The 13,730-nt window shown below is 46.0% G+C and overlaps 1 protein-coding gene across 6 annotated transcripts in view; it reads left to right on the plus strand.

Annotated features, from left to right (window-relative positions):
* The first annotated feature begins 296 nt into the window (after nt 1-296).
* The window catches only part of ABCC9 (ATP binding cassette subfamily C member 9), an 85,346-nt gene continuing 71,912 nt past the window's right edge, over nt 297-13,730 (plus strand). For 3 of the 6 annotated variants that reach the window (XM_035127133.2, XM_035127136.2, XM_035127138.2), the window contains exons 1-6: nt 297-436; nt 2,641-2,884; nt 5,772-5,934; nt 6,520-6,661; nt 9,285-9,406; nt 11,894-12,060. In XM_035127133.2, the coding sequence (XP_034983024.1) occupies nt 5,790-5,934; nt 6,520-6,661; nt 9,285-9,406; nt 11,894-12,060 (576 nt within the window). In that variant the 5' untranslated portion in view covers nt 297-436; nt 2,641-2,884; nt 5,772-5,789. The remainder of the gene's footprint in view (nt 437-2,640; nt 2,885-5,771; nt 5,935-6,519; nt 6,662-9,284; nt 9,407-11,893; nt 12,061-13,730) is intronic. The other 3 variants (XM_035127134.2, XM_035127137.2, XM_060279190.1) reach the window with 1 other exon arrangement.

Consider the following 13,730-nt stretch of genomic DNA (forward strand, 5'->3'; position numbering starts at 1 on the left):
AGCGAATGCTATTTGCATTGAAAACTCTTAAAGAAGAAACACATATGCACACAATCCATTTAGATGTGCGTGCAAACCAGGAAACCGATAGCGTGTCTAGTGTACCTATAGAAATCCAGCTATGCAGATGTGTCCTAATCTGCTCCAGCTCCACAGAGAGCATTTTATTTTGCTTTATTTTTAAGCCAGAGAAGGAGAGTGCCCTCATCTCACCCCTGGAGTAGGTCAGATGGCTGAAGCATAAAGCTTGCACATTAATGGGAACAGCATTGTCTTCGGAAGCGCTTACATGACGGCTTTGGTTGTTCTCTGCTCTCCCCGTCTGCATGCTCTGAGCCGGCAGCAGAAGGCAGCGTGTCTTGCTCCATAAACCTCATGCTGCAGAGAGCTATATCTGTGTCCACTTGGGATCCTCAGATTGCTGCAATAGATCCCGGTAAGCCCTTTTCAATAGGCGAATGGGGATGGCAGGGAAGAAAGTGCAAGGGGGGGGGAGTAGAGAGGGATGGGATTGTAATTCCCAACTTGGAAGGTTTGCTGTAGCATGAACGTCACACAAAACGATTCAGGCAATGCAGCGCATTTGCGGAGAGCTCATGACAATTACACAGGCACCAGGCACTCTGACGCCGATCGCATTTCCCATGTGCTAGAGGCGCTCTGAGAAAAGGGGTCTCCAAGGTTATTTGAGCTCCATTACGCGAGCCGTGTAAAGAATAAAGTTAGGGAGCACGCAGAAAACAGCACAGTAGCTAGGCAATTGCAGCACCGTTTTCACAAGGTGCTAAAAATTATGGGGTTTCTCCAGTGTAGCACCAACTTACAGCTACTTAGCGGCATACATAAGTAGATATGAGGTGCAGGGGGGGGAAACCATTCCTTTTGGCCAAAATTGACTAATTTTTTAATATATAACTTTAATTATATTCCTGAAAAAATGACACCAGTTTAGTGCAAAAATATGCAGTTGCAATAATGGTTATTGTTTAAAATAGAAGAGGATGTCAGAAATGATTAAAATATGAGGTGTTATGTGTATATTTCATAACATAAAAAGGGAAATGGATCAAACATGCTTACTATACAGTTTAAACTATGAAGTAACCACAGCAGACGACTTTATATGCAAAAAAGGCATTGGGTTCAATCTGTGGCAATGCCATCTTTTTAAAAAACCAAAACCCGAAAACCTTCCCATTGGGGTTCCCCAGCTGATGCCTCCCACCTGTGGATCCAGCCAGTTCACATGACACTGGTCCTGCCTTGCACCCTCCTTGAGTGTTTCTCCTAGCTGGAATGTGTCCTTGAATTACGATAATGCCTCTTGCTTGCCTGGACGGTGGACAAAGAGGGGGCATGTGAATGGGCACAGAAACCAGCCTACTGTACAAAGGTCAAATGTACATGAGTTGCCCCACCCACTTTTGCTTCTGGCCCCACCCACCACTGACAAGTGGCCCTTGAAAGGTGGCCCAGAAGGGAATGCGGCCCATGAGCTTAAAGAAAGTGCTCATCACCCCTGCTATAAGGCAGGCATAGGCAAACTTGGCCCTCTAGATGTTTTGGGACTACAACTCCCATGATCCCTAGCTAACAGGACCGGTGGTCAGGGATGATGGGAATTGTAGTCCCAAAACATCTGGAGGGCCAAGTTTGCCTATGCCTGCTATAAGGGGTGGGGCTTGTCTATTCTCCTACAGAGTTACATGCCACAGTTGTGCCATCGCTTTAAGCTGCTATTACCAGGTTCTGACTTGGGTTTAATTGGTTGTTGGGTTTGTTTGTTTTTTGCTGGTTTGCTTCCCTGTTTCCCTGCTTTTTAAATATTATCATTTATTATTTAAATGTTGTTTAATAACAGCAACAGCAGCATTTTGGGGCTTTCCAGTCAGGAAGATTTGAAAGGGACAAAGTGCTTTACCAAAAGGGGGAACTAGTGCATCATCCTTGGAAATGAAGTTCTGAAAGACTCCTAATTATTATGATTTAGCTGCTTTTGGTACAGCTGGGGGAGAAACATAGCTGCCAAGTTTTCCCTTTTCTCGCGAGGAAGCCTATTCAGCATAAGGGAATTTCCCTTAAAAAAAGGGAGAACTTGGCAGCTATGGGGAGAAACCCGATTCAGTTTGCATCTGTAGGTGAACCTACATTATCCGCTCATTCTGAAACAGCATGTGAGCTGAAAAGCAGCGATCCATAAAAGCCTACACTATCCTGAATTTTGTAATGCATTTCTCTGGCCAAGTAATGCGTACAAGAATGCACACATTAGGGTAAAGTGTGCATAAAGATGCACGCACTGGGGGAAATAGGATATATAAGTGCATGGTAGAAGGGGAAATTGCTTTGCAAAAATGTGTATATTGGGCAGAATTGCATGCAAAGATGTCTCTATAAGGAGAGAGGTCCAAGAAAATTCTGGTGAATTTTCATGAGGACTTTTTAATATATATAAAATCACAAAACGATGGAAGAAATGTGGGGAACTGAATTTAAATGAGAAACCGAGAAAAACCAAAATTAGCAGGTTCTCCCATCCCTCTCCCTTGGGTACCCTTCAGTGCAGAGAAAAGGGGGATTTGCAGGATAAAAACCCATTATAAAGTGTGATTCTTTTAAGCTCGCTCGTCTCTTCCCTAGTTTCCTTCCCGCCACAGTGCCCGTGTGAGAAAGACGCAAGAAGAATCTCTTCACTTTGGAAACCCGATAGGAGGCAGCAGCTGACCTCCCCATCACCAGCCTAAAAATAAGCCACTCCGAGTCTTGCTTGTGTCTGCTTCCTCCAGCGGAGCAGATCTCCTCCGCCTGCGTGATCCCTGGTCCCACCTGGAGAAGTGTGGCTCGGCATTCTGTGCGAAGTGTGTGCGTATGTTTCTTTGGGAAGGTAAGTAATTTTACAACTGGGTTTGATCTGCGATTGGAAATGCTGTCCGCTCCTAAACTTTTCCCTGCTCTTCCTTGGAACAGAGTCCTCTCTCCCCTCCCCAGCCCCAAACCCCTTCTCTACTTCTCTGGAGTTTGACACTGGGAGCTGTTTTAACATTTTGTTTACCGGTTCCTACCTAGAGATCACTTTTGCTCTCTTGTATCGCTTAGATTGGGTAGCAGATTTCTTTTTCTGAAACTGGTTACAATGCACAAAACCTGACGGCAGGCAATAGAAGCATAGAATCATAGAATAATCAAACCGGAGTGCTTGCTTTAAGCTTTTTGTAAAAACGAAGGAGGGAAAGATTATTTATATAACTGGTAATATATAGTTGCACATCTTACTTTATGGTGTTGTTTTAATGCCTTTATACACAACTAGGACAATAAGTCTGTACTTTTTCTTAGCACACTTACCTCACAATCCAGCTAAAGATTTTTACAGCATATTCCGAAGTATTTTCACCTCGAAATAAGATCCACTTTACGTCCTATTGAGTTCAATGGGGCTTACTCTGGTGTGGGTGGGTACAGGATCGCTTTCTCTTCAGGGTGTGTTTGTAGGATTGCAGCCTTGGATATTTTGTTGAAGTCAATCAGAATGAATTCAGCACACGTTTAACTTCTCTCACCAAAATCAGCTAGAGAGAAGAGGGCTTAAATTTGGCAGGATCACGTCCGGTGTCATTTAGGTCTGTGGCACATAATCCAAACTCTGGAGAAAGAGGTAAAAAACAATTTCAACTAAATCTGACTCACAGTAATGCCACTGAAATTAATGAACCGCAGTTATTCATATCCAGTAACTTCAATGGGTCTACTCTGAGTAAGACTACCGTTGCATACTACTACCCAGTGTTATAGGTTCCATACAATTTTGGACATGCACATTAAGTATAAATGGTTAATACTGTTCAGGGTAGAGAGGGAAGCTGTTAAAAATAGTTTGTGTTATTAGTATCCGAGATATCAAAATCTAAACAATCCTTGTAAGATTATTTTTTTAAGTAGCCACCAGCAGTTAACACATACATAATTCTTTATCTGGGAAATGCAAATTGTTAACTGTGAGATGTTATTTAATCAGAACTCATGGGTTGTATGGGATATGTTGAAGATATTTTCTTAATACTGTCTGGCTTTCTTCAACACAGCCCAAGCAACTCATGATGATTTCTTGGGCGTTCTGATTAAATAACATCTCACTGTTAACAATTTGCGTTTCCCAGATAAAGAATTCTGGCCATAGAGTCTGTGGTGGATGTGAGTTGGAGCTAGAGATCTGGTTGAAATTTGATTCAGTTTGCGTTTAAAGGTGAACCTATCTAAATCTGCATTTTCTGGAACAATATTTGAACTGGAACACAGCCATATTTCAAAATCCGCAATTCCCCAAATTTTGCAATGCATTTCTCTGGTCAAGAAGCATGAATACAAGGATGAGGTGTGCATAAAAATGCAGGCATTTGTGGGGAAAGCATTCAAAAATGTATTCTTAGATGAATTTTAATACCAAAAAATGTGTTTATTAGGAGCAATTCTCACTAAAATGCTGATGAATTTTCACGACAACTCTTTAAAACAAACAAGACAAGCAAGCAAGCAAGCAAACAAACAAACAATAGCAAATGGATGTGGAGAACTGAATTTAAGATTGGAAAAGTGAGAAACTGAGAGAAACCGAAATTGCCATAGGCTCCCATCCCTGTTCCTATTATAGACAGCACTGCACATACAGTATATTATTATTCCAGGTTTCCTAAAGTCGCCAGCACATAAGCAGACACATTCAAGAATGCATATAATGGTTAAAAAAATGTATGTATTAATATAACATTTCCTAAAGTTGCCAGCACATAAGCAGATACATTCACGAATGTATATAATGGTTAAAAAAATGTATGTATTAATATAACATTCTGTAGAAATACTGTAGTACAGCATAGGGCTCAACTCTTTGCCTTATGTGCATAATATATGCCTTTATTTTGTGCACATTCATAGAATCATAGAATCGTAGAGTTGGAAGAGACCACAAGGGCCATCCAGTCCAACCCCCTGCCGAGCAGGAAACACCATCAAAGCATTCTTGACATATGCCTGTCAAGCCTCTGCTTAAAGACCTCCAAAGAAGGAGACTCCACCACACTCCTTGGTAGCAAATTCCACTGCCGAACAGCTCTTACTGTCAGGAAGTTCTTCCTAATGTTGAGGTGGAATCTTCTTTCTTGTAGTTTTGTGCACATGTTTGCTACCTGCAATCCGTCTTTGCTGGTTGCAGGGAGCGTGTTGGGTTTGGTATCAGAGGATGATGTACCAGCCTCAGAGCTCGCTAAATTATTCTGTGAACCGTCTTGAGACCTCCAAGTATAGGGGTGGTATATAAATTCAAACAACAACAACAACAACAACAACAACAACAACAACAACAACAACAACAACCTCTTTTTCTCAGTCTATCCTACCTTACAGCCTTGTTATGAAGATACCTGGACTGTGTTTGCCAGTCTGAGCCCCTTGTGAGGGGAATAAGGGTGTCCGAACTCCTCTCAGCATCCTTAGCAAACTACAGCTCCCAAGATTCTTTGTGGGAAGCCATGGCTGTTAAAGTGGCATAATGGTGCTTTAAATGTTCGGTGCGGATATGGCTCAAGTTTTGGTCCTTAGCCCTGTAGGCCTCATGCTGTTCTTCGTAGAGGCTCCTCTAGTCCCGCAATTCTTAAAAGATCTGATGGGTTTGCTAAGGACGGGTTTGTGTTTGTGCTAACAAACAAATAAATAAACACCCCAAAAAGTTTCCTCTGATGTTATCACAAACATTTGGTTTGTTTCCCTCTCGTCAGCGCAACTGAGTGGAAGCAATGAAAGTCGCATTTTGTGGCAACGACAACCCTTCTGCCTATAACATCAGCGCCGGCTTCTTAAAGAACGTCTGCTTTCTGGATGCCCTCAATTTGGTACCTCATGTTTTCCTCTTATTTATCACCTTTCCTATATTGTTCATTGGTAAGTAATATGGCTGAGAGCTTATGACCTGCTAGTTATGTGCATTGTTGTTTGGAACATTCCTGTCTGAAATGTTTTTGTGTTGCTATATACCAGGCTTCCTCCAGATGTTTTTGGCCTGCCTCCAGATGTTTTGGCCTTCCTCCAGATGTTTTTGGCCTACAACTCCCATGATCCCTAGCTAGCAGGACCAGTGGTCAGGGATGATGGGAATTGTAGTCTCAAAACATCTGGAGGGCCAAGGTTGAGGAAGCCTGCTATATACCTTTATATGCACATGGGATGGGCATTGAAAAACAGTCTTGATGACTCTTGGGGCACCTTTGAACTCTACCATTTTATGGTTGTATGAGTCTGCGAAATTTAAGAAAAGACAGAGAAGCTTCTGTAAAGTGTTGTAGTGGAATTACCATTAAAAAACCCCACCTTCCAAGACCACTATGCCTGTGCGAAGTAATCAATACAACCAAGGCAATCTGTCTGAAGTTCCTTCATGATGCTTTTATTGTCATTTGTTTCCAAAAGGTTCTACGGTTTTAGGAGTCCCAAGGAATATATTTTGATGCGTATGCTTGTATGTTTCAGGATGGGGAAGTCAAAGCTCAAAAGTTCAGATCCATCATAACACGTGGCTTCACTTCCCTGGACACAACCTGAGATGGATCCTGACGTTCACCCTCCTGTTTGTGCACGTGTGTGAAATCGGAGAGGGCATTGTTTCAGATGCGTAAGTGCTTGGCAGCACCTAGTTCAACTTTGGAACTCGATCCCACAGGAGGCAATGATGGCCACCAACCTAGATGGAGGAGAGAGCTATTGATGGCTACTAGGCTTCATGGCTATGTTCCACCTCCACAGTTGTGTTGGATGCCACAGGAGAGGGAAGTGCTATTGTGCTCGATTCCTGCTTGTGGGCAGCGGCAGAGCAAGCCGATTGGGCGCCTGGGGCGGTGCACGTGCCCTGCACCCAGGGCATAGCTGTCAAGACCTGGTTAGAAAAATACGGGATCAGCAGCGCCGGCACCGGAAGTCGCTTCTATGCATGTCCGGACATGTGTAGAAGCAACCTCCGGTGCCGGCCCTGCCTTATTTCCGGTGCCCAGACAGGGGCAGAGCGGCACCAGAAGAAATCCGGGGGAATTACGGGATATTTCGCCATTCGGGATGACAGCGGGAAACGGCTTTAAAAACGGGGGTTTCCCAGGGAAAATGGGAGACTTGGCAGCTATGACCCAGGGGCGGGGCCAGCTGCCCACGGGACAGGGCGAGCTGGGGCATGATGCTCCGTGGGGCCTCTGAGGAGTCTGTGTGCCTCCTCCCACTCAGCTGCCCTACAGCTGAGGGGGAGGGGACGGGCGGACCATTTGGGGCAGCGTGGAGCCTGCGGGCGCCCAAGCCACCATGGCACTTCCAGGAGAGATGCGTGGCTTGGGCGCGCTGCAGGCCTGCGGTGAGTGCCGCCCAGCATTTTGTAACCCCCCCTTAGTGGTGACAGCCAGGGCGACCCGCCCCTGCCGCACCCCTTCCTCCGCCCCTGCTTGCGGGTTTCCCACTGGCAACTAGTTGGCCACTGTCAGAACAGGATGATGGGGTAAGGTGGCCATTGACCAGATAGATAGATAGATAGATAGATAGATAGATAGATAGATAGATAGATAGATAGATAGATACTTTATTGTGATTGTACATAGTACAATGATCTAGCAGGCTCTTACATTCTTACGGAGTGGGAGAAAAAAATCCCTCGCTACTTGTGTAACACCAAGCTCATAGCGAGAGCCAAGCGTTTCCCAAGGTATAGCAAACCTCTTTCTTTGCTTCCTAGAGGGAAAAGGCATTGCCATTCTATTTAACTTTCCTCAGCTGCAACAGACACTGAGACAAAAATGCCAACAGCAGGTGGAACATTTCACTTTCCTTGCTGTTGTTCGTTTCCCTCTTGAAACAGTGGGAGTTTCTAGGCCAGCATCCATCCCGTTTTTGTGTGCAAGGAGATGAGACAACGTCAACTATTTGTTCACACTGGTCTGTTTCCTGGGTAACGCTGTGTCAAAGCAAGTGCTGTCTCGTGTTTTCCGATGCATTTCCCATCACTTTCCTTATTGCAAAGTCTGATCTTCTGGGAAAGGCGGTTTGTTGCGCAACAGCTCCATATCAGCATTCATTGCTCAACTTGAAGTTGCTGATATGTGACTGAATCCCACTCCGAAACAGGGACAGTCTGGAGGTTCCCCCCCCCAATTGTCCTTGGACCGCCTAGTAGACTACAGAAAGGAAATGGAACACTTAGAGCTGCTAGCTCTGCCTACACAGGGCCGGCTCTAGGGGTAGTCTGGGTGGCGCGGGGCACCAGGGCGCCAGCCTGGCAGGGGGCGCTGCGCGGCAGAGACGTGTGGAAACCGCGCTGCGCACTGCGCCTGCCCACCAGTCGCAGCAAGGAACGGAGCGGGGGCACCGGAGCGATCTCCGCACCACGGCGCCAGGGTGCCCGGCGTGCTTGAGACGGCCCTGTGCCTACACAGTCAAAGGCATTGAGGGTTTCTGAATTCCAGTTGTTGGAGACCACAGGGGTAGGGGGAATGCTGTTGAGCTCACATCCTGCTTGCAGGTTTCTACAGACACCTGGCTTGCCACAGGATGCTGCTCTAGGTGGGCCATTGGCCTAAGGCTCATATTATCCTAATATCCTCGCTTTCTACCATCTTCCTGTGTCCTTTTTAGCAATACAGTCATACCTCAGGTTACGGTTGCTTCAGGCTGCACATTTTCAGGTTGCGCACCGTGCCAAACCCGGAAGTCCTGGAATGTGTTACTTCCAGGTTTCGGCGCTCGCACATGTGCAGAAGTGCTACCAGTAAATCGTGCTTTGCGCATGCGCAGAAGCCCCGAATTGCAACCTGCACATGCGCAGATGCGGCACTGCGGGTTGCGAATGCTCCAGGTTGCGAACATGCCTCCTGCATGGATCACGTTCGCAACCCGAGCTTCCACTGTATCCTACTCCAAGCTTCCCCGACCTGGTGGCTTCCAGAAGTTGTTGAACCGCAACTCCTATGTCCCCTGACCATTGACCATGCTGGCTGAACCTGTTGGGATTTGATTTATTTATTTATGTCATTAAATTTTATATCCACGTGATCGTAAAAACAACAACAACCCACCTCAAAGCTCTTTACAAAACAACATCTAGAGCCAGCCCTGTGATGTAGACTTAGTACCCAAGGCTGGCTAGTGAATCTTTTGCAGGGGTGAGATCTGAACAGGGGCTTCTGAGCGTTATAGTTTATCTGCTTGAACTCTATATTTTGCAATCCAGTCACATTTTTGACATCACCCTTGTTCCCTTGCAGACAGTTGAAGACTCGCCACCTGCATCTCTTCCTCCCTGCTATAATGGGATTTGTAGCAGCGACAACAGCTATCGTTTATTACCACAATATTGAGACCTCAAATTTTCCAAAACTTCTTCTGGGTAAGCAGTTGATTTTTTTTTTATTAAAAAAAGCATGCATTCTCTGTTCAGTGAGCTTTTCGAGCAAACTGGTGCAACCTAAGCCGTGCTGGATGCGCTGCTAAAGCCTACATAAATATTTGTGCTGTGAGGAATAAAATGAGACTCACATGTGTTTTCCCTCCATGGAAATACATGGCAGAGCCACAACAGCTAAACAGGTTGTGTACATTCAACAGAACAGAAGACATCAGTGCACTTAGAAAAGGGCTAGCAGATTTCGGATAGCGATCTTTAGATGCCTATTATATGTCATCTTTGTTCAGTTGTCTCTAGTGGATTGTATCCGACTCGGAGTAGACCAATCAAAATTAATGCACTTAAAGCAAAATAAAAAAATTCCTTCAGTAGCACCTTAAAGACCAACTAAGTTTTTATTTTGGTATGAGCTTTCGTGTGCATGCACACTTCTTCAGATACACTGGAAACAGAAGTGTTAGACCCTTATATATATATACAGAGGGTGGTGGGGGTGGGTGGGAATGGGTGATGGGCTGATGGGAGTGGTAAACCTGTGGATGGCTGTTAACGGCTGCTGATGGCTGCAATTAGTCCTGGGGGGGGGGAAGCAAGGGCTGAGGCGCTAAAGAAAGCTTGATCATGCATAATGAGATAAGAATCTGATGTCTCTATTCATCCCAGGTGGCTCCATGGTTTTAAGCTTGGTAATGAGTTCCAATTCAGCAACTTCTCTTTCCAGTCTGTTCCTGAAATTTCTCTGTAATAAAACAGCTGCTTTGAGATCTTGTATAGAATGTCCTGGGAGATTGAAGTGTTCTCCTACTGGTTTCTCTGTCTTATGGTTCCTGATGTCAGATTTATGTCCATTTATCCTTTGGCGTAGGGTTTGGCCTGTTTGTCCAATATAGAGAGCTGAAGGGCACTGTTGGCATTTGATGGCATACACAATGTTAGAAGATGAGCAATTAAATAGTCCTGAGATGGTATGTTGGATGTTGTTGGGGCCAGTAATGATGTTGTCCGGGTGTATGTGGCAGCAAAGTTGGCATCTGGGTTTATTGCAGGCTCTGGTACCAGTGTCCATGTTAAGTCTGGTGGTTGTATTATTGTGGGTGAGGAGTTGTTTAAGATTGGGTGGCTGTCTGTAGGCAATGAAAGGTCTTCCTCCCAGAGCTTGAGAAAGGGAGCTGTCATTGTCCAGGAGAGGCTGTAGATCTCTGATGATGCGTTGTACTGTTTTAACTTGGGAGCTGTATGTGATGACTAGTGGTGTTCTGTTATTTTCTTTTTTGGGTCTGTCTTGCAGCAGGTTCTCTCTAGGTATCAGTCTGGCTCTGTTGATCTGTTGTTTAACTTCATCAGGTGGATATTTTAGTTCTAAAAAGGTTTGCTGTAGATCTCTTAGGTGAGATTCTCTGTCTGTAGAGTTGTAACGGTTGTAACGTAGGGCCTGGCTGTATACGATGGATTGTTTGGTATGTTTGGGATGGTAGCTAGAGGCATGTAGATATGTTTGTCGGTCAGTTGGTTTTCTGTATAAGGTGGTGTCTATATGTCCATCCTGTATTTTTATAGTAGTGTCCAAAAAATGTATTTCTTGCATAGATTGGTTCATTGTTAGGTTGATGGTGGGGTGAAAGTCATTGAATGTCTGGTGGAAGGTTTCCAGGGTCTGTTGTCCATGTGTCCAGATAATAAAAATATCGTCAATGTATCGTAGGTACAAGAGAGGTTTGAGTGGGTAGAAGTCTAGGAAACGTTGTTCTAAATCTGCCATGAAGATGTTGGCATACTGTGGGGCCATGCGGGTGCCCATGGCTGTGCCGCTGATCTGGAGGAACAGGTCATCACCAAATTTGAAGTGGTTGTGGGTAAGGACAAAGTGGCAGAGTTTGGTAGCAAAGTCCGCTGTGGTTTTATCTGAAATGGTGTTCTTAGTTGGTCTTTAAGGTGCTACTGAAGGATTTTTTTTATTTTGCTTTGACTCAGACCAACACGGCTACCTACCTGTAATTAATGCACTTAAGTTAGCCATGTCCATTAAGATTGGTGGGCCTACTTTGAGTATGGCTAACATTGGAAACAACACACTGTTTCCATAACCTCTTTTTTTAAACGGGTTATATCCTCAGTAGACTCTGGGGAGATTGCTTGATAGATTAGAGATTAAAAGTAAAGGTAAAGGGACCTGACCATCCGGTCCAGTCGTGTCCGACTCTGGGGTTGCGGCGCTCATCTCGCTCTATAGGCCGAGGGAGCCGGTGTTTGTCCGCAGACAGCTTCCGGGTCATGTGGCCAGCATGACAAAGCTGCTTCTGGCGAACCAGAGCAGTGCACGGAAACACTGTTTACCTTCCCGCCGGAGCGATACCTATTAAGCTACTTGCACTTTGATGTGCTTTCGAACTGCTAGGTGGGCAGGTGGGCAGATTAGAGATTAACGATACCTATATATAACTAAGTGTTATTTCTTCCTTTATGTCGCAGCTCTGTTTCTGTACTGGGTCATGGCCTTTGTCACCAAAACTATCAAGCTGGTCAGATATTGCCAAGATGGGTTCAGCTTTCAGCAGCTGCGTTTCTGCATCACCGGACTGATGGTTGTGCTCTATGGCTTATTGATGGCAGTGGAGATCAACGTCATACGTGTCAGGGTGTGTTCCGCTTGGCGGAGATTCTAGACTTTATATAACTTTGCCGTGTTATCCACCAGCCATTGGCCAGTGGAGTGGAGGGCTTTAGTTTCAGTTCTCTGCTTGGCCAAGAAGCTTAAAGGTAAAGGTAAAGGTACCCCTGACCATTAGGTCCAGGTGCGGACGACTCTGGGGTTGTGGCGCTCATCTCGCTGTATAGGCCGAGGGAGGTGGTGTTTGTCCGCAGACAACTTCCGGGTCATGTGACCAGCATCACTAAGCCGCTTCTGGCGAACCAGAGCAGCGCACGGGAACTCCGTTTACCTTCCCGCTGTAGCGGTACCTATTTATCTAATTGCACTTTGACGTGCTTTCGAGCTGCTAGGTGGGCAGGAGCTGGGACCGAACAACAGGAGCTCACCCCGTCGTGGGGATTCGAAACACTGACCTTCTGATCGGCAAGCCCTAGGCTCAGTGGTTTAGACCACAGCGCCACCCGCGTCCCTGGCCAAGAAGCTTACTATTTCATTATTGTTAATTTTACTTATTAAATTAAAGATTTCAGGTAGGTTCACAACATATCATAAAAAGAAGACCCAAGCCAAAACAAATCCATAGCCCTGCCTCCCACAAACATATTTAAAAGGACATAGAATGGTAACCAGCTATTTATATATAAAAAGTATTTATTAAATTTAGGTGAATTTGGGTTAGTCGCCATCCCTGAGCTCAACGTACCTCACCTGGTTTGCTCTGGGGATTAAATGAACTGGGGGTGGGGGGTGAGGAGAGAAGCAGGTCTGCCACTTTGAACTCCTTGAAGGAAGGGAAAGATATTATTGCACAGTCAGGTGGAGTCCCCCCAAAACCCCAGGCAGCCCCCGAGCGGAATAATGACGCAAGACCACGTTTTATGGGATTGAAATTAGCCACAACTTTATTAAAATTCAGATGTAGGAAGACCTTGGCTCAGGCATTGGGCGTATATCCCTCCCAGCCCCCAGCCGGGGGTGGGGTAACTTTCAGGGTTGTCCAGCATGTGCGGGGGTTGGGCTAACTCTGGAGAACATATATTCAAGCAGATAGCCCGCCCCCCTCGATCGCAGCCGCTGGAGGGGGAGGGCAATGACGGCCTAAGCGTATGGTCAATGCCCCCCCTTTTGCCCCATTTACAGGAACCCTGTTATCGCCGCCGCGATGGGGCGAGGGGGTCACCGCCCCATGCCCCGCCCCTTTATGTAAATGACTAAAGGATTCCGCCCAAGGCCTGCATCTGCCAAGTTGTGACGAATTGCTACGGGAAAGGCGAAACCTGCCAATGCAGGGAAATTCCTTTCCGGCCCTTCAATAGCAGCTTTGTCGTAGCAGCGGCTGCGTGCGTGTACGCCTGTGGAAGGAAATTACCTGTAATTCAAGCGTTAATTTAGGGAGTGGAGGGTGGGAAAGCTCTGAATCCATCGGCTGCTTCCCAAGAATGGCTCTGCTTCCAGCGTGTGCAAGGTAAGGCTACCTGTTCCTACCTGGCCAATCCCCCCGGCACGCCTCCCAGAGCTGGATTGGACGGCTAACTGAGTGGGCGGGGAACACCAGTATCCAGCCCCAGGTAGGCAGTGCCGGCTTCCAAATTTCCAGGGCTGCCTCAGGGCGCACGACTGCGCAAAACACGCCTCCCCTTTATGTGGGGAACGGTC

The sequence above is a fragment of the Zootoca vivipara genome, chromosome 10, assembly GCF_963506605.1.
Source record: "Zootoca vivipara chromosome 10, rZooViv1.1, whole genome shotgun sequence".
Classification (NCBI taxonomy): domain Eukaryota; kingdom Metazoa; phylum Chordata; class Lepidosauria; order Squamata; family Lacertidae; genus Zootoca; species Zootoca vivipara.